This window comes from Protopterus annectens, chromosome 6.part0 (genome assembly GCF_019279795.1).
Source record: "Protopterus annectens isolate FY-2018-M chromosome 6.part0, PAN1.0, whole genome shotgun sequence".
In the NCBI taxonomy this organism is placed as follows: domain Eukaryota; kingdom Metazoa; phylum Chordata; order Ceratodontiformes; family Protopteridae; genus Protopterus; species Protopterus annectens.
Genome location: NC_056737.1, coordinates 1,662,084,150 through 1,662,105,961, shown reverse-complemented (window position 1 = coordinate 1,662,105,961; position 21,812 = coordinate 1,662,084,150). Strand labels below are relative to the sequence as shown.

Here is a 21,812-nt window from a genome sequence, read left to right as displayed (position 1 = left end):
GGCTAATAGGGCAATAGTTCCTGGGATCAGTGGTGGCTCCCCTTTTGTGGAGTGGGATAACTGCTGCGGTGCGCCATTCAGTGGGCACAAAACCTGATGTGAGGCTATGATTGAACATGGTGCTTAGGTAGGGAATCAGTTTGTTCTGAAGTTCATGTAAAATGCAGCCTGGGATGCTGTCCAGTCCCATGAATGCTGTGTTTTTGGCTTTAGAGAGTGCAGCTTTTATCTGCATAGTTGTGATTACAGGGACTCTGTTTTCTTCCTGTATAGATATGGGCCCTTTAGGGGGTGGGAGGGGGGTAAAATCAGTTAGCACTGAACCTATCTGACAGGATGTTGGCAATATCAATTGGTTCTGTAATTTTTGTGCCATTGTGCTGTAACTCAGAGCAGATCTGGGTGTTGCTATTGAGATTCCTGACATGCTATAGAATGCTTTGTGGTTGTCCTTAGAATAAGTGGCAATTTTGATTTCATAGCTAGCTTTGGAGGATCTTATAAGGGATCTTAGCTTCTTATTGAGGCTGACCAGGGAGCTCCTCCACTCATGGGATTTTACTCTCTTTTGCAACAGTTTCTTCTTTCTGCTGTAGAGTTTGTTTATGGCAGGGGACCACCAGATTGGCTTCCTTTTTTTGGAGGGTAACGTCTTGGTTCTGTTTGGGATAGCACGATCCATGCATTGGTGTAAGTGCTTATAGAGTGCATTTGTGTAGGATTCAGCAGTCGTAACTGTATTGTCTGTCTGCATGGGTGTCATGAAGTTCATCACTTCTGTCTTAAGAAGCATGAAGTTGGCTTTGGAGAAATTTTTTATCATGGTTTCCTTAATGGGGGGTGTGGGTGGGATGTGGCTATCTAGGGTGATTAGCTTATAGTCGGATCTAACAAGGAGTTGACTTCAGGTGTGGAACACCGGTCACTCATGTTGGAAATGACTAGGTCTAGGATATTGTTGCCCCTGGTGGGGGTGTAAATAAGTTGATCCAGGGCATTGGAATTTATGAATTCCAGAAAACGTTGAGCAAAGGAGTTGGTACATGAGTAGTTTTCCCAGTTAATGGTGGGGTAGTTGAAATTGCCCATTATTAGGGTGTTTGGTTGAGCCCTAATATTTTCCAGTATATCATTAAAAGAGGAGTGAGAATCCTGGGGCATGGTGGGGGATCTGTAGCAGGCTACAATTTGGATTGCAGTTTTGCCCAGAGTTAATTGCACTTAGATAACCTCAGATGCATTATGCCGAGCAACTAGCCTGGAGGTGTGGATATCCTTAATGAATATGGACACACCTCCACCTTTGGTAGGTGGCCAAAAAGTGTGGTATGACTTATAGCCTGGTAATGCAGGGGTGCACTCTGGAGCATTGAACCAGGTCTCAATCACTGCACAGATATCGATGTTCTCCATTTTAAGGAGTGCCTCGAGGGAGTGCATTTTGAGATTTAGACTTCTAGCATTGAGTAGCATTACCCTCAGTTTGTGCTTGTCTGTTCCTGTTACGGTTACAATTTTTTTTTTTTGTGTTTTGTTTTTTGTGGTGAATTTGTCATTTGAACCTTGCCTAAAGAAGACACTATAGGGGTGGCAAGAGCCTTAGCCAGTATCAGGTGACAGGTGCAGGCCATCTCTGGCAAAGCATCGTAGTCTGTCGACCATGTTGTCCCAGGCAGACAGATACTGGATCCCCTTAGAATGACACCAGAAGCTTAGCCAATTGTTGAAGTCAATCATTTTGTCCTTGTACTGTGATTAGCCTTAAAGTAGCTCCTGAATATTCCAATTTTTAGCTGGGGGTCCAGGTTTTATTTTTACTTCAAAGGAGACCATTTTGTGGTCTGACCTTACCAGGGAAGACATTACAGTAGGGGGTGTTCAGCACTCTCCCATATTAGTGAGGACCAGATACAGTATGGTAGCACCCCTTGTTGGTGTATTGACTATCTGGTTCAGGGAGTTCGTGTTTACAAAATCCAGGAATCTCAGTGTCTGTACGTTTGGTGTAGTATAGTATTCCCAGTTAATAGGGAGGTAATTAAAGTCAACCATGAATATGGTATTGGATTGGATGGTTAATGTTTCTAATAAGTTTAAATACATGGTGTGGGTTTCCTGGATCATAGAGGGGGACCTATAGCTGGCAAAGAGGTGATATTGGATTTTGCCTGTGGTGATTTGAACATGGAGCAGCTCAAGTGCATTGTCCTGTTTGACCAGCCTTGTGGTATATTTATTTTTGATGTAAACAGAGATTCCCCCACCTTTAATTCTTGTTCGTGTAGTAGCTGGTCTAAATGCGTGGAAGGCATTATAACCTTGCACTGTTGGTGTGCTCTCTGTGCCTTTAAACTGTTCATCAGGAATTAATAACAAAAACATTGAGCCAAAAAATACAAAAAACAAAACACAAAAAAAAAAAAAAATTGCAGGGGTCGAGACCCTTTCACCCTGCTAATGTGGAGGACAAGTTCCCCACTCCATGAATTTATATATACCAACTCAACAGTCAAACCACAGTGAAGAAAAGGGGAGAAAACCTTGAAAACCAGAATACAATATACTGGGGTAAAACTCACCATAACATTAAATTCTCACACTTAAGCCACTCAACAACCAGTGCAGGAATCACTTGGAGCATACTCCCTCTCTATGTGTGTATATATAAGTCTCTTACTTGTATTGTCAATAGCTGCAGCATATTGAGCTTCTTCTGTTTGTAATCGAGATACACAAAAAAACTGATTGTTAATCGTGCTTGAAAACGTGTAAGGTGGATGCATGCTGTCACATGTTATAATCTCAGACTGCAGAAAAAGTGCACACTTTAAGCACCTGCTGGAGATTCAAAGTATCTATCTTATACAAATGCCTGTGATTCTTCCAATACAGATTTCAGTCTTCCCACAAGCAAGGTAGGAACTTGGTTTAGCTGTTTTACCACAATTTCAGCTTCAGACTGCAACATTTCCCATGACTGTAGATTTCTACTTGATCTCTAGCCAGCAAATCTGGTCATTTTTGACGTACTTGGGACAATTATGCTTCTCTCTCTGCTGACTTCTCTCTAGCATTTCCTTAACTTTGTACTTATTGCCAGGCATCCAGTAATGTAGTTGAAGTAAGTAACTGTGCCCATTAATTCTTAAGCTGGTGAGACAGAGCCTTACAATGAACTATTCTTATATTGTAAATTGTCTGGCAGTTGGTTAGAGGATTAAGGAACTGCTACAAGTTGTTACCTGTGGTCCAGAGGTTCAAGGTTTGATTGCCTCAACTTCCATTACCTAACTATGTGATTCTGAGAAAGTCACTTATCAGACACCACTCTTGTTCTGAGTCTGAAAAAGTCCAAGAAGATCAGTGTTCTACCCTGAAAAAACAAATACAAATAAACAAAACTGAGAGATGACAATTTTCATAGCTTTTGCTACATTTTCGTCTCATGAGATTTGTCATCATTCAGATAGTTCTCTATCACTTGCTCCTGCTCATCACAAATAAATTAACTTCCCTTAATATGTCCAAATTCCCACTCATCTACAAATCTTCTGAACTACGTTGTGGGCCATTGTTAGATCTGGTAACATCAGGTGTCTCCTGTTTGCAAATGTAAACCTCAGTGCACCAATCACACTTGTATCTGTCTCTTTATTTCAGGAAGCTTAGAACATTTATGTGCGTATGTAAGAAATCACCAAATTGACTATGTGGACACAGATATTTACAACCAGGACAACCATGAAGTGTAACATTTAACATCTATTCTTCCAGACTGTTATTATGGTTAGAGTTGCAGATGACACAGTTTTGCACAACTGCTTTTATCTGAGTCAGCATCCACAGTTAGTATACATCACTTGCTCTTTCTTTATGCTTCACTATTTTCACGTGATTCATGCATACATACAGTCATTTGACTGGGAACTATTATTCTGGCAGCTGTGAACAACAAGCCTTATCTTCTGCCACCAATGCTACATTTCTTTTCTTTTCATACTCAGTTTTAATTTATCTTGCATATATTTCTTTTTCTTTTTTTTCATATTTCTTTATCTCAAATGCATTTATGTTGTATATCTTCCGTAGATGTTTGATATTTATATTCTTCTCTTACATTTGTATATTTTATTGTGCCTGATATTGAACTACTGTTGTAATTTGTATTCTGCGGTGCTTTACTCCCCAGCTGTCTGCTGAAAATTGGTTCTTGCCCAGTCAGACTTTCCCTGTAAACAAATGTCAATAAATACATACATAAATACATAAATAAAGCCCTCGACTGCTTCTCCATAATACAGATGTTTTACACTTGCATACACTACCACTCCATAATACAGATGTTCCAGGCTTACAGCCACATCTGCATAATACAAATGACTGAAGCTAGCAGACACTGCCTCTCCATAATAAAGGTGTTTCATGCTTATAGGCACTAAATCACAGTAAGGGCAATCATTCATGCTGACAGTCACTGCCTTCCCATAGCACACATGTTCCATGATTACAGACACTGTGTCCCTGTAATATAGGTGTTTCATACTTACTGACAGTGCATCCTTAGATTACAGATATTCCATGGTTATAAATACTCTGTCCTCATAACACAGATGTTTCAGGTTTACAGTCACTGCCTCCCCATCATACAGATTTTCCATACTTGCAGACACTGCCGTCCTAAAATAGGAATGTTTCATGCATACAGACAGTACCTTTCCATAATACAGATATCCCATGGTTACAGATGCTGCATTCCTTTAATACAGACATTTTCAACTTACAAACACAGCCTTCCCACAGTAGATACTTTCAGTTTACAGACACTGTGTCCATCAGTATAGGAGTCACATACTTACAGACACTGCACCGCCCCCATCATATGGATATTATCCTTACAAACACTGCCTGTCCATAATGAAATTATTTCTTGTTTAAAGACACTCTCTCCTCATAATATGGATATTCCATGCTTACAGATATTGTCTCTCCATAACACAGGTATTCAGTGTTTACAGATTCTGCCTTTCCATAATTCACATATTTACTTCTTACAGACACTGCCTCCCTATAATACATATATTTCATTCTTGAAAACACTGTCTCCTTATATCACTGATATTCTAGACTTACAAACATAGACACCACATAATGCACATTTTTCAGGCTTATAGGCACTTCCCCCTTTGTCATACAGATCCCTTGTGCTTATAGACACTGCAGCCCTATGAGATACAGATGTTTCATATTTACAGACTTCAAATGCATCTGTGTTTACTGATACTGTTTCCTCATAATACAGATGTTTCATGCTACAAATACTGCATCCCATAATGGAGACATTTAACACTTACAAGATTTGCCACCTCATAATACAGATGTTTCATTCTTAAAGACATTGCCTACTCATAACACACTTGATCCATGATTACAGAGAGTGTCTTCCCTAATGCAGATTTTTTGTTACATATGTGTATTTCATGCTTCAGACATTGACATAGTACAGCTGATTTATGTTTATAGATATTGATTTCATATATGGATGTTTCATGTTACAAGCTCTGCATTCCCACAACACAGATGTTTATTGCTTATAGATACTGCCTCTCCATAATACAAATATCCATGGTATAGACAATCCCAATAAAGACATTCCAGGATTGCATACACTGCCTTCCTAGAATACAGATGTTCCATGATTAAGGATACCATTTCCCTATAATATGAATGTTTATTACTTAAAAACACAGCATCTTTATAATACATATATTTCATACTTCAAATTCTGCATCCACACAACACAGATAATTCTTCTTTCCACTCACTGCCACCTACAATATAAATGTTCCACACTGCATTGCATGTTTACAGACACTGCATTCTCATTATGCAGATGCTTCATGCTCACAGACCCTGCAGATGTTTGATCCCATAATGCAGATATTGTATGTTTACAGACACTGCATCCTCATTATACAGATGTTTCATGCTCACAGACCCTGCAGATTGTGTAATCACATAATGCAGACATTTCATGTTTACAGACACTGCATCCTCATTATACAGATGTTTCATGTTCATAGACCCTGCAGATTGTGTAATTACATAATGCAGACATTGCATGTTTACAGACACTGCATCCTCATTATACAGATGTTTCATGCTCACAGACCCTGCAGATTGTGTAATCACATAATGCAGACATTGCATGTTTACAATCACTGCATCCTCATTATACAGATATTTCATGCTCACAGACCCTGCAGATTGTGTAATCACATAATGCAGACATTACATGTTTACAGACACTACATCCTCATTATTCAGATGTTTCATGCTCACAGACCCTGCAGACTGTGTAATCGCATAATGCAGATATTGTATGTTTACAGGGACCCCGAATCCCTATGCTTTATTCCTATAGACACTGCCTCCTGCCTCCCCATAATACATAAGTTTCAAGTTTACAGGGTTATCATCCATGATGCAGCTGTTACATGCTTACATGTACTTTTTGCCCATCATGTGACCTATCATGCTTTTAGATGCTTTATCCTAATGACACTATTACATACTTGCCGATGCTGCCTCTGTATGTTTGAAACTGCACTAATATACTTAAAATTGTAATCTGCCTATTATATTGTTGTAACATGCTGTCTGTGTATGAAATTACTACTTGCCTGCATAAGTTAACTACAACCACCAGCCTTAAGTATTTAAGATGAAAATAACCAACACAGGTTCAGCACTTCCAACAAGACCAAGTCAACATGTAACAAAACAAAAAACAGTTGAACAAAGGCATAATGTCCAAAACTTATTAGAAGAGTGCTTTCTTCTCAATCTGTTCACAGAGACTTCTTCGGAAGTGGATTTTCAAAATGATTTGATACAGTAACATCTGTTTACCACTATCCCCCATCAAAAAGGTGTAGATTTTTGTTAAACTGATAATAGATGCTTGACCAACTTAACACCTTAAGTGAAATGTTAAGTGCTGCTTCCTGTTCTTTGAGGATGACTATTTTCAATGGATAATGGGAGTTGCTATGAGGGCTGCTTGAGCCCTCATATGTGCCAACATTGTTATGGCACAATGGGAATAATGGCACATTTTAATTTACTCTATGCTAAATATTTTTACAGCTATTACAGCTTTCTTGATGACATTTTTTATTTTGTGGAGTGGGAATATAGATATTTAATTTTTTCCTTGGATATTTGAACACCACAGCATTTTTAAGTTTTACCTCACACTTTCATTTTATAGAAATAAGTTTTTAGATGTCATAATAACAAAAGATATTGATATAAGTACTTTTGTTTCCACTATTTATTGCAAAGACACTTTTTACAACTGATTACTTGCACTTTTTCAGTTGCCACCCCTTTTCTCAAAAGAAGAGTTTGTAAAGGATCAAATTGTGTACTTATCTGATTGATCTGTGATGACACTGTATTTGAAAAATAAATGGTGGGTGTGCCACAGATGCTTAAAGACAGAAGCTATCAGGTAAAAGAGGAAATAATGAATGGAAGGCAGACTAAGCTTAGATCCAGTTTTGGAACTGAGTTCCAAATGTTTCACTGAGGTCATAACAAAAAGAAGAATTTTGCAGGAAGATGTTTATTTTTGGTGTTATATTACAGTACCGTAGCACCAGATATTAAAACATTATTAAGAAGAACTGCATCTTGACATTTACTAAAGGGGTAAAAGGTAAGTTAAAGAATGAACCATACATTGAATACAGCAGAGGTAAAAAGATTAAAAAACTCCAGGAATCTAACAAGGGAGAAAATATTGTAGCCATTAGCAAACACATTAACAAATGCAGTAGATATAAATACTATAGGTTCATTAATGATAGTTCTTACATCTTGGTAGAACATTGCAACTGGACTACAGGATGTCCTTCACAGTTTAATTTTGATTCTACAAGTGTAGAGTATTTAGCATCTTTTTTTTTCAAGCCCCACATTTTACGTTGAAAAAGGCAAAAGAAGCAAACACTTACATTAGGAAAAGAAAAACTAGTAACACCTTATTTGACATACCCTTGTGTGCCACTATTTAAAAAAAGTTACATTCTTTATTATAGATAACAAGGGACCCAGGGCTGAAGACTGTGAAAATAGGTTGGAATATAAGGAGATATTGTGGCAGTTGAGATTAAATGCCACTGACTATGCAGGTTTGAATGATGGTGTTAGTATTTCTAGTGTGTTAAAAATGAGAGCTGCTAAATTATAAACAGAATACAGAAAATAAGGTTTGAATACCAGGCCAGTTTATGTCTCACATTTCATAGTTTAATGACTAGTTTGAATTATATAATTTAAAAAAAATAGAAAATTTTAAAATATTTAATAAATGTATTTAGGAAACTATTAATTATATTAAAAACTTAATTCAACATTTTATTCATTTTTACATTTATTTGAGCAATAGGTGTTATTATAAGTTTTTAATACAATCATGTTTGTATGTGTTATTTGATTGGTTGATACAGTTTATTTAAATGGTTTTCTTGCTATTACAATAGATTCTGATTAAGTCTCGGTTTCAGTTGAAATCACCATATCTTTTAATAAGTCTTTCAACATTATGCCTTAGGTCAATGACCTTTTGTATTGTTTTGTTATTTAGAATAAAAAATTGTTCAGGTTATCAGATTAAAAAAAATCTGTACAGGGTAAGGGACTGCAAAAAGTCCATAATGTATCCACACTGTGATAGTATCAAAGAATAAATCATAACATAGTTTTAAGCAAAACATTGAAAAGAAACAAAAACATGTCCCACTAAATTCTCTCCTAGCATATAACTAAATCATAATCAATACATGCAGCCTTAGCTGTCCCACACATAGCTTTGTGTGGGGCTTTTGCTGCTTAGTCCTGCAGTTTAATCGTATCACAGAGTATTTCTTTATCATTAACTCACAGGTCTTATTTACAAGGGAAAATGCCTTTTCTTACTTGAGTGTCATCTGTCATGTATGATACTTAAAGCAATTTCCCAGTGGAACTGCAAGAATCTGAGTGGTGAAAACTGAAAGGAAAAATAAAGGATTTGTTTGGGATTTGGGAACATATATGGAAAGTGACCTAGCTTTTGTCCAACATGTCCATTGTGTAAGAAAGTCCTTCTATATTGCACAAGTTATAAATAAAGGGATTGTGGATGTCATTACCCCCCTTTACTCAGCCCTCATTAGGCCAGTCATTGAATATAATGCCTCCTTTGGCATGTATTTGTCCAGACACATACAACAACTGAAACACCTACAGAGATACCCTACTAAAAGGATATAAGGCCTAAACAACATATCTTACATTGACCAGCTCAAAGCCCTGTCACTCTACTCAGTATCCTACCGACTGCTAAGAGGTGACCTATGTCTGGCAAACTAGACATTCTCCGATCCTCTGATCTAATACTAATGCATTTACTCCATATCAGCAAGTCAAATGGCATCAGAAATACTCAGTATAGGGATCTAAATCTCTTATGCAACATCAGCAGAACAGTTTGGAGGGACAGGTATATCTCACACAGGATACAGTTGCTCTGGAATAGACTCCCTATCCACATAAAACAAAGGTCATCCCTGTTCGTATTCAAGTGCAACTTGAATCTATGGATGAGAAACAGAAAATTTACCCCAGGACTGTCCCCTGTACTACTAATGGACAGAGTCAGCTCCTAAATGCTTCACCCCATGCATGGGTTTCCTAAAAATATCTATGGTATGATGCCAGTTATTCTCATTAGGGTTAATATATAATTATCAACCATGGAATGGGTAAAGCCAATCTATAACCAAATAAGATAGATTAATTCGAGCACAAAAAGGGAAATTGTCCATGTTTGAAATGGCCTGCAAGGGCAACTAGCCTCATACAAACTATGAACCTATTATGATAGCATCCCTCCTGTAAGATCAAGTATCTGGTGTTATCTAATGCTTACGAAAGTACAGCTAATGACATTTTTGGAAGTTCTAATAAAAAGTATGGTCCAACAGTTAGGTAGCTGGTGATTCTGAAATGTTTACCGGATAATTGCTGTGTAATAAGTCAACTGTTTCACTTATTGCCCCTGTCACAAGATTAATACTGACACAAGGGGAAAAGCAGCTTAGTGGTGAAGGTGTTTCTTTAAAACATAAGGCCTACTTTTTAATAGAATTAGCTCCCATTAAGCATGACCATAAAGACGTTACACAACTTCCTTGTGCTCCTAGGAATGCTCTCCCCTATAATGGAACCTATACATCTCAGTGAACACCCCTGGTAAACAAAATACAACAACAACAACAACAATAAAGAAAATGGAGTTCCAATATCAAGGTACTCTTATTGACTTCTACACTTATTTATCATCTTGCTTCCTGGCTCCAACATAATTATGATCTCATCCAGGAAATATGCAGCAAGTTAAAGCATTATTTTGTTCAGAAAGACTGACAATGGATGTTTATACTTGTAAAATATAACAATTTCTTCTTCTGTGTTGTACATCAGGTTCAGGAAAGACCACTTTACTTGATGCAATTTCTGGAAGAATTGGAAATACTGGTACCCTCCTTGGTGAAGTTTATATAAATAAACAGAAGCTTAAAAGGAATGAATTTAAGGACTGCTTCTCTTATGTTTTACAGGTACTGTTTCTCTTAAATTACATTTGTTCATTGTTTTGTACCATTTATTATTTTCCTAAATAAAGTGCTAACATTCTCATCTCTGCTATTTTTTTTATTTTGCTTTTTAGACTGATACCTTACTCAGCTATCTAACAGTGCAGGAAACACTGACTTATACTGCCTTGCTAGCATTACCAAAACGCTCCAGTGATGTCATTGCAAAGAAGGTTTGTTCATCTTACATATTATTTATTTTATTTTTATTTATGGATTGATTGATTCATTTATTTATCTGTTAAGTGAGTAAGAGTACTGGTCAAACTATTTCCAGCCATTACCCTTGGCCAGAAGGCACATACTAGTAAGACTAGTGTATACATCACCAAAAGAAAAAATATATAAATTGCAAATAAATCTGGTTTACAGGACTTTAAAGTAACTATATAGCAAATGGAATAATTTGCATAAAACAAGTTGCCTATAAACCAGATTATGTGATTCTTAGGCAAATGCACTTAGACCAGAAAAGACAGAATAGCATACATAGCTGGTTTAAAGTACAATAGAACAGAGTACATAGCCAATTTAAAGCAGAATAGCTGTCTGTACAACAAAAGAACAATGTATGAGGTGAAGCATAAAATAAACAGAGGATGTACTTCTTGAAAGCAGTAAAACTAAAGACAGCAGTAAGTGTACTGTTTAAGGTGGGATGTCCTAATTCTTTGCAACATGCTTGCATCATGCACTGTTCATTGGTTTCTTGGGTATCCAACCTGCACAGCATCACAAATATAGGTTTAACTCCCATGCTCTTGCCAAAGGACTTCTAGTTCTTTCTTGTTTATTTTGATCTTTTTTTTTTTGTTTGTTTTGTTTTGTTTTGTTTTGTTTTGTTTTAATTTCATTTTGTTTGTGGTCATAAAGGATAGGAAACTACAAAGATAAGTGAATGTAAAGTCTGTGAAGCAAAGTAATGAGCTTTCATTAGAAACACTAAACAATCTAAAAGCAATGTAACTGAACATGAAAGAGTGTCAGCATTCAATACAAGGGCTAGAGACTGCAATTCATGACATCTGCAGGTATGAATATGATCAGCTGAGCACACATTTTAAAACAGGATATGTTGTATTTATTAAGGAAAATATCTCATTTGTGAGATGCAATACAACTACAGTGAAAATATAGTGTGTCATAAATGACCTGTAAGAAGGGAGGACAACATTTAAATGTCACCCAATACCTGTGTTCAACATTGTAAAATTTACTATTAGAATCCACATATAATTGTAAATATAATTATTTTTATTATATTTTATTTTATTTTAATTTTGCTTAGCAGAGTAAAGTGCTGACACACATACACCATTTTAGGGGTCTGACAGGAATTATACTCAGAAAAATATATGGACAAGTTTCAGTTACTTATTACAAATATAGTGAGATCAAATTGCATTCACTAAGGATGATATTCATAGTCCAGTATGCACATATTTGAAAGACAAATGTGTAGTTGCACCACTATGCCAATATGCAGATGCAAGAAATGAGGGCAAGCGATACTAGTTTTCAAACTTCTCAAGCCTGCAGAGAAACAGCTGCTAAGTCTTTGCAGAGCTGAACGTGTGTAAAGTCATCTAAGAATAGTACAAATAAGTCTGGAAAAGGCACACTGCTGTGTAAGTGCTGCATGTGTTACTGTTTCGAGAACTTTTCATGAGAGCTTGAACTGATTGTGGCTCAGAGCCACTGGCCAGCACTATACCAAACCTTTTATAGGTTTTTACTGCACTGTGAATGTACCCTTAGACAGACATCAGGTTTGGGATTTTATAAGTTAGGATAGGAGAAAGATAGGAAAGTCATTAAAGAGGGGAGTGAGCAGGCAAAGAACACATAACAGGAGGGTATTTAGAGGGCTGTAGAAGTAGAGGTGGGATATGACAAGGAATTTGTTTTCTTGGTGGGGATAGACTTTTTTCAAATATATCTATAGCTATATATGTATTTATATCTATATCTATATAAATACATATGTAGCTGTGGAAAGATAAATATCCGTAAGGGAAGAAGAGGGAGTTAGAGAGGAAACAAGTACATAAAAGACAGCTGAGATTGGTGGGAGCACTATGTAGGGCCTACATGTGGAAGGTGATACATAAATACAGACAGACAGACATACAGAAGGTGGTCAGGCACAAAGTGATCAAGATGAGAACTTCACTGCCACTTCCAGATCCAGTCTGGACAGTTGCATATTTTTCCATGCCCAGATGTTTCTGGTTGGGCCCCTGATGGTGTATGGGTCAAGGCCGCCAGTGACTGAGAAGTCAGAGCTGACAGGACAGTGAGTCTGGTACCCACTGAAGGAGATTTCCATACAGAACTCTTTACTTTCATAGATTCATAGGATTCATAGATTAGTACTAAGCTAGCTGCCCTTGTGAGCCATTTTAAGCCTAGCCATTTATCCCTTGTGAGACTCAAACCCTGCACCTTGTGTTTGCAAGGCAAACACCTTAACCATTAGGCCACCCTCCCAACCCATAGATTAAAATAAACCACCACAATCATAGGTTCATAGGTTCATACTAAGCTAACTGCCCTTGCGAGCCATTTTAAGCCTAGCCAATTATCCCTTGTGAGACTCAAACCCTGCACCTTGTGTTTGTAAGGCAAACACCTTAACCATTAAGCCACCCTCCCAACCCCTTCTCCACACCTCTCCCCACTACAGACTCTACCAGGTTCTAAAGCTCAAGATGCTGGCCTTTTAGGCTGCCCCACTGTGGGATGCTCACAGGGACACATCCCACCCTGTGAAGCAGTCCTGAAAAGGGCAGATAATGGGGTTTATGTATCCCTTAGCTCGATTGACTGCAGTCGAGGTGCCCAAGCTCTATAGGATCTGCAGAAGGTGACACCATACCTAACACGCTAGTAATAGGAGACTCTATAGTAAGGCACACGGATGTTCCACTCACCAGGCTGAACAAGGAGAAGGTTACTGTCAGCTGCCTGTCGGGTGCTCGGATCCGCCACATTACACAGGCACTTGGGTCACTCCAGAACAAGTACAAGTATGACGCTGTCATTGTACATGTTGGTGTGAATGATCTAAGACGTACCTCCCTGGACTACATGAAAAGAGACATTGAGAAGCTCTCTGATCATGTAGCCCAAGCTGGTCTGACCCTGACCTTGAGTAGCATACTACCTTCACCTACAATGATACCACAATACAAAGACAAAATGATCAATTTCAACAATTGGCTAAGCTTCTGGTGTCATTCTAAGGGGATCCAGTGTCTGTCTGCGTGGGATGACATGATAGACAAGCCTCGCTGTTTTTCCAGAGATGGGCTGCACCTGTCACCCCTAGGTTTTCGAATACTGGCCAAGGCTCTTGACGTCCCCATAGTGCCTTTTTTAGGCAAGGCTCAAAGGACAAACCAACTACCGTAACCAGCACAGGTAACCAAAAACTAAGGGTAATGCTACTCAACGCCAGAAGTCTCAACCTCAAAATGCACACACTCGAGGCTCTCCTCAGCATGGAGAAAATCGATGTTTGTGCAGTGACGGAAACCTGGTTCAAGGCTCAAGAGAGCACCCCAGCACTGCCAGGTTACAATTCATATCATACCTTCTGGCTTCAGTTACCAGATCGCAGTACAAAGGGCGGAGGTGTATCCATATTCATCAAGGATACCCATATCTCCAGGTTAGTAGCGCAGCATGATGCCCCAGAGATCATCCATGCGTAACTATCAGCAGGCAAAACCACATTTCAAGTCGTAGCCAGTTATAGATCGCCCACCATATCCTAAGATGCTCACTCTGCATTCCTTGAGACATTGGAAAATATAAAGGTCCTACCCAACACCATAATCTTGGGTGATTTCAACTACCCTAGTATAGACTGGGCGAACTACCAGTGTTCCAACTCCTATGCTCAGCGATTCATAGAATTTATAAATTCAAATGCCCTTGAACAACTAGTATGTTCCCCCACTAGAGGGGATAACATATTGGTTTTAATCATCACAAATATGGGCGCCCATTGTACCACACCCATTATCACCCCCTCCTTGGTCAGATCCGACCACAAACTGATAACCCTGGACATCCTCACCCCTCCACCTCCCCCAGTCAAAGAAACCATAGTCACAAACCTTTCCAAAGCAAACTTCAAACTACTTGCTTCCGAAGTGGAAAGCTTCACTATTCCCTTGCAGAAGGATAATGATATCCAGGATGCGGAATCCTACACCAAGGCACTCTATATGCAGCTTCAGGATTGCATGGACCGTGCTATCCCAAATAAAACCAAGACTCCTTCCTCAAGCAAGAAGAAACCAGTCTGGTGGACCCCGGCCATAAGCAAACTTTACAATAAAAGGAGGAGACTTATACAAAAAAGGCCAAATCTCATGTAGAAAAATCATCCCTGATCAGCATTAGTAAGAAATTGAGGGCCCTCATCAAGTCAACTAAAGCTAATTTTGAAAATAAAGTTGCCAAGGATGCCAAGGATAACCATAAGGCCTTCTATGGCTACGTCAAAAACCTAAATGGTAACGCTCAGGTCTGTTCTGAGCTAGTACAAAATGGAACAAAATACACTGACCCTTCTGACATTGCCAACATCTTGGCTGACAGGTCCAGTGCAAATTTCTCCCCCCCCCCGCCTCACCACCTACAGGGCCTATTACCATTCTAGGGGATTGTGTAAGTCCAATTATTACCGATACGTTGGTTAACAAGGCTCTATTTAAAGCTTAAAACACTGCCTCCATGGGACCAGATGGTGTCCCAGGCTGTGTCATACATGAGCTCCAAAAGGAATTAACCCCGCATCTTAATACCCTGTTCAGTCTCAGCCTCTCCACAGGATATGTGCCCATAGAATGGCGCACGGCAATGGTGGTCCCACTACACAAGGGTGGGGCCACAACTGACCCTGGGAACTACCGACCAATAAGCCTGACCAGTCTGATCTGTAAGGCTATGGAGTGAATCATTATGGAACTCATAAATGGAGAGATTGGGAACCTCCAGTCGCTGGACCCCACACAGTTCGTCTTCGTCAAGGGCAGATTATGCCTCCTGAACCTGGTAGATTCTTTGAGACAGTTACTCAGGCTATAGATAAGGGAAAGGAGGTACACACGGATTACCTTGACCTTGCTAAAGCATTTGACACCATTCCCCATTCAGGTAGTATTGATAAGCTCACCAGCCTGGGCATAAACCCTTATGTCACAAGATGGATCAAAAACTGGCTCTCAGACAGATCCCATAAAGTAAGAGTAGCGGGATCTATGTCCGAATCCAGACCAGTAATGAGTGGTGTGCCTCAGGGCTCTGTCCTGGGGCCCCCTCCTGCTTGGCATATACTTCTCAGAAGTACAGGCAAGCACGGAAGGGCTGTGGCTGACAAAGTGTGCAGACGACTGCAAACTGGGTGCTATAATAGAGTCTCCGGCTGACATGGAGATCCTCCAGAAGGGCCTAAATGAGACTGATGCATGGTGTCAAAGCCATGGTCTCAAGCTAAATGCAAAAAAATGCGCAGTAATCCCCTTTGGAAAAAACAGAGTACCCACAAACTACAACACAGGAGGTAATCCCCTGAAATCTGAAGCAGAAATAAGGGATCTAGGGACCCAAGTAGATAGTCAGCTTTTCTTTGATAACCATGTTGCCAAAGTGGTTAGAAAATCCTTCTATGTGACCCATCTGATCACGAAAGGGTTTGCATCAAGATCTAAGGATGTAATGGTGCCCCTCTACTCTTCCCTCATCAGACCCATTATTGAGTACAATGCACCAATTGGAATGTACCTGGCTGGACATCTCCAGCAGCTGGAGAGACCACAAAGGTACCTAACCAAGAGGATTACTGGCCTCAAACAGTTGCCCTATGCAACACAATTGAAAAAGCTAAGACTGTTCTCTGTTGCATACCGCTTTCTCAGAGGCGATCTCTGTCTAACGTACAGAGCCATGTCCAACCCAGAATTGTTGAACATGCTCCATCTTAGCAAAACCAAATCTACTCGAGCTACACGCTCTAGGGATATAAACCTCAACACAACAATGAATAGAACATGCTGGAGGGATAGATTCCCTTCGCAGAGACTTCCCTTACTATGGAACAGGGTCCCGATCTACATAAGACAGAGCCCCTCACTATCACTGTTCAAGAGGAACCTTGATGAGTGGATGGGTAACAGAAAGTTTACACTGGGGATCACACCAACAGCACTACTAGATAGGGGCCAAGGGTACTAGCTGCTAGTACAAGGGTCTAGGGAACTACTAAAGGGGCGGTGAATACCGGACAATGTGGCTGGGCTAATATATGCCTTCAGACAGATAGCCCAGTACCAACCTATGAACCTATAAAAGGAGACAAAAAAGAAACCATAACTATTTTAATGCAGATGTTTTTATTTCACAGAGAAATAAAGAACAATAATATTTTTATTCAGGGGTTCTTAAATGACAGTAATGCAGTATATGATAAGGAGTAATTATCACAGCAATGTGAGTTGATATGTGCATGTGCACTTAGTGATATGTTGGCACTGCAACGTTTGATATCTTTGTAATACTAGTGTGCGCTGATCCTGATTGCTGAACTAATATATATTTCTAGAATAGTGATTACCGATGTCATTATTTATTTTTGGTACAGTCGGTCAGTGCTGCATTTGATACATTTCTCATATGGCAGTGCCCTAAGTCACACGTTAGATGTAATCTGCATTTTGATTTCATTATGTTTTCCTTTTAATTATTATTATTATTATTATTATTATTATTATTATTATTATTACATTTTCTTGATGGTAACCCATACTTAAGAATAACCCACACATGTCTTCTCAGGAAGAGGCAGCAGTTACCACAAATCTCATCTGGGTCTGTGGAAATAAGGAGAAAAAAATAAAGGGATAAAGGTGAATAAATCAAAATCCTTGAATATGTGCATGTGTACATAGCATTAGTAACTGTAGCTGTAATATAATTTATATAATTTTCCCCACATATCTGTTACTGGACTGAGTACAGCACTGAACATTTGATGTGGTTCCCCTTCACTTTGTTACTCTAATACCTAGTTTAGCGAGTGAATAGTCAAGTCAACATGTAACCCTGAAATTGTAATTAAACTGCCAAACCATGGAAAGTTGAACAGGTTTTATTAGTGATCTTTCCTGTCTTCCAAATAGGCAGACAATGAGAGGATCTTGCACTGTAAAATGTTATGTATACCTTTAGAAAAAGGAATGACTGCATTGCAGATGAAATTAAATTGTCTCAGGCAGTTCTTAACTTCTGCAATGCACACATTCAGAAGCACCCCATATCTCAGAACAGAGGTAGTGGGTTATTAAGATAGGTTTAATTGTGACACCTTCAGGAATGCCTCCTGAATGGCTGGTAAAGGGGGAAATGTTATTACAGTGGTTTAATTATACATTGTACTGTTAGTGCTGTAAAAAGAGACGACACTTTCTAAATATGCTATAATTCGATATCATTGTAGTTGTTAAGAACAGACTGTGGTACCTGCCAATGGAAATGCAGCCAAAGTGCAGACAGACTAGCTGAATTTTAGGAAGTAAACTATGAGTAAATTACTAACACATTTTTCCCCACTCGTCCAACGTACCTTGATAGGCCTATATTTCAATGTAGACATTCTTTCATGTGACCCAGGTGAAAAATTAAAAAAAAAAAAAAAAAAAAACACATACGCACAAACATACTAAAAAGGGGTGGATCATCAAAACTGTCGCCTGCACCACTCTTTTGTTTTATTGCATAATGTTACAGGGAACAGGACAGACAACTTCAGTGCAAAGAATCATATTCTCATGGATATACATAGTACATATTTAAAATATCCTTTTGGAAAAGGGGGTTTAAAAGAGGCAGAGCAAGCTAAATAGTGGAATCAGGTACAGCTGTCATAAATGTTATGGAGGAAGGCATCATAACTTTGCACTGTGCAGATACAGAGCTAAAGATATGGTGTCCCACACAAGGAGTAAAACTAGGCAGAATACAATTGCACATAGTAGTATGGGATAATGGTTCTTCCAGTGTCCAAAATTGAACATGATGAGGAACATGTGTTCTCCCTTCGAGGAGATGACTACGATGCAGAAGAGGAGGGTACTGGGTTCATTCAAGATGGCGTGTAGTTTGGTAAGCCTGTAACATTCACACACAGGTAGTGTACAAGTTCAGTCTTTTCCTGACACTGGCAGTTTTAGGGCATGTGTACTTTGGTTTGGTAAATGCCTACATAAAACTGCAAAATGTTTCATCACTGGGTACTCAATCAACATCAGGAGTAGCACACCTTAGCACATAGCACATGGAATGTGTGGACATAATCAACGTAATTCTAAATCAGATGTGTGTTTCACATATGACATTAATCATACAATTATGGATTTTCTCACAGGTGCGGCGCCAGAAACAATCACATGCTGCAGAACATTACAGCAAGCTGATGCTCATGGCAGAATAGCTGTTGACAATGACACCATTGCTGTCATACCCATGACATAGCCCCTGGACACAGGTGCATATTTAAAAACTCCCAAGCAGGTTGATAACTCTGTAGTCACTGACATAGACACAAACATTGGGCATAATGAGGATAGGACATTATCAGAAGGGGAGGAAACACATGTTGCTCAACACTTCTTCATGTGGATCAGCAGAGACTATGGAGAAAGACACAACAATGCCTGAGGTTTCAGTATCCACTCTTCAGCCTGGACACAGGGGTGCCAGGCAAAGATATCCTTTACAGTTATCTCCAGAGACAAGCAAGACCTTGTCTTCAGAACAGCAGATGTAGTGCGACATATTTCAGCCTAGGCTACTTACACTGAGAGTCAGGAAGAGATAGTTAGAGTGCTACAAGATATACATGAGAAAATTCATCAGTACATGGGCGTGATAGAAGCTAGGCACAGTGCCATGATGATCTTTATATGCAGTATGGTTGTCACATGCTATCTGTGTCAGCCTCTATCCACAAACAAGTAAGGACGTACCAGACACATATTGGAAGATACTGCTGGACATGAACAAGAATAGGACAGATGCCACATGATCCCCAAGAAAGTGCTGCAGGTATTCATGTGGATTCCCCGAAGAAGAAAGCAGTTAGGCCTCAGCAGGCTTCTGCATCAAAGGGATAGCACCTGAGTCAAGTTCTTTGTCCCATAGCAGTGGTCAGTCAATTTCAAGTGCTTTCCTTGCATCCAATGGATTTCATTATTGGAGAAACTCATCCTCAAGCTCACATGTAGCACTTGCTCAAGACATATGGGACCATCACTAGCATTCATTTCAGTTACTTCCAAGATGGCTGCACACTGAGTAATAGCTCTATTTCAGCTCCTCCAATATGTAAACAGAAACTCAGAAAAGATGGTAAATTTGTCTTTTGGGGAAACTTTGCCTTGATACCAGCAAAGAAAAAATTCAGAGGACCTGAAAGAAAATCAATCACAAAAGGTGAGGAGAAAACAGTGGCTAGGAAGAAATTAGCAGCTGGTCAGCAAAAAACAGTTCAAGCTTCAGCTTTGGTGCAAGACATGGCATCCAGTATTTTACAGAAAAAAAATAAGACAAATGTGCTCAGAGCTCATTAAAATAAATGAAACACTGAAGGAGTATATCAACTCCAATAACAAAAGGCTGGAAAATTGAAGAATCTTTAAAAAGATATTCAGATGAGGTGATAAAACTGCAAAAATCAGAGGTCAAAATGAAGAAAAGGCTGGCTGAGTATGAGACTGCTCAAGAAGAGATGTCTCAAAAATGGTAGAATTAGAGGACACAGCACATAGTGAAAACCTTAGATTTTCCTGCTTTATGAGAGAAACTTGAAGGAGCAGATTGTATTAATGTTATGAAGGTACAACTAAGCAACTGTGCTCATATTCTACAGCAACAATTGTTAATTAAAAGGGCACATCTTGTGTATGCTCCAAATCTGACCACGAGAAAGCAGCCAATACTTTTAATAGTAAAGATGCAATCCTAACAGCAGAATGAGTTGATTCTGACAAAACTGTAGCAGAATGACAAATTATCAAAAGCTGGAGACAGCAGACTGTTTGTGGAAAATGATTACTCACTGTACACCAGGCAGAAGAGGATTAAATTTATTCAATCAGTCAGGCAATGTTGAGGGAAATGCAGAACATGCTAAGAAGGAAATACAAAAGTTTGTCCCACAAAAAGTGAGCTACCAGACAGAAGGCGATTCTGCTTCTTATTCTTCTGATAACAAAACTCATACAGACACTATATTAGGGAAACCTTTTCCAATGTTCAAAAGGAAAATGCATGACAGAAAGATAACTAGGAAAACCAGGAGTGCACTGGAAGTGAACCTGGGACTGGATTTGGTTGATGCAAATCAATAGGAAGAAAACAAACCAGCAACTCAGAAATTAATGGATAAATGTGGAATTACAAAGCATCAATTACATTTGTAAAATATAATAATATAATATAATATATAATATTACATGGTTCAGAATTTCTGTGTAAAAATAAAAAAATGTTTAAAGTGTTATAGAATGATACATTTATCTTAACAAAAGAAATGGTTCTCTTTAATGTTCTAGGAATTGATAAATAAAAGAAAGACATTTCTTATTTAACTTGGACTATGCTTGCTGTGGCCAGGAAAACTGGAAATCTTTCTCAGAATCGAAATTTGAAGACTTTCTTACTCTTCTAAAAAAGGTTGCAATTAAAGAGATTAAAGTAAAAGAAAGAAGAATTTATGCAAACACATTAAAGAAACATCCTTGGTTGAATGCTTTGGCCCTTAGTGAATCGACATCTTCATCTACTTAATTATTTGGACTATTGTTAGGATTGTCTTGTTTCATTCACTACTTTATTGGTCTCAGGGTTATTGTACATTTTGTAAATAGTTAGAATTTTATTTGTTCTTTAAAACTATGATTCATTATATTTCTTCATTGTATTATGTTTTAAAGTTTATCTCTTTTGTAATCTTTCTTTTTCAAAATTATAATAAAAATACCTCAGGGGAAAAAAGCATACACTTTATTTCATATCATTAATGTCTGAAAGACTATTAAG

At 38.6% G+C, this 21,812-nt stretch overlaps 1 protein-coding gene across 1 annotated transcript in view; it reads left to right on the top strand.

Moving 5' to 3' along the window:
- The window catches only part of ABCG5 (ATP binding cassette subfamily G member 5), a 438,604-nt gene that overhangs the window by 151,791 nt on the left and 265,001 nt on the right, over positions 1–21,812 (top strand). The window contains exons 3-4 of the mRNA XM_044073759.1: positions 10,531–10,667; positions 10,778–10,876. Coding sequence (XP_043929694.1) covers positions 10,531–10,667; positions 10,778–10,876 — 236 coding nt within the window. The remainder of the gene's footprint in view (positions 1–10,530; positions 10,668–10,777; positions 10,877–21,812) is intronic.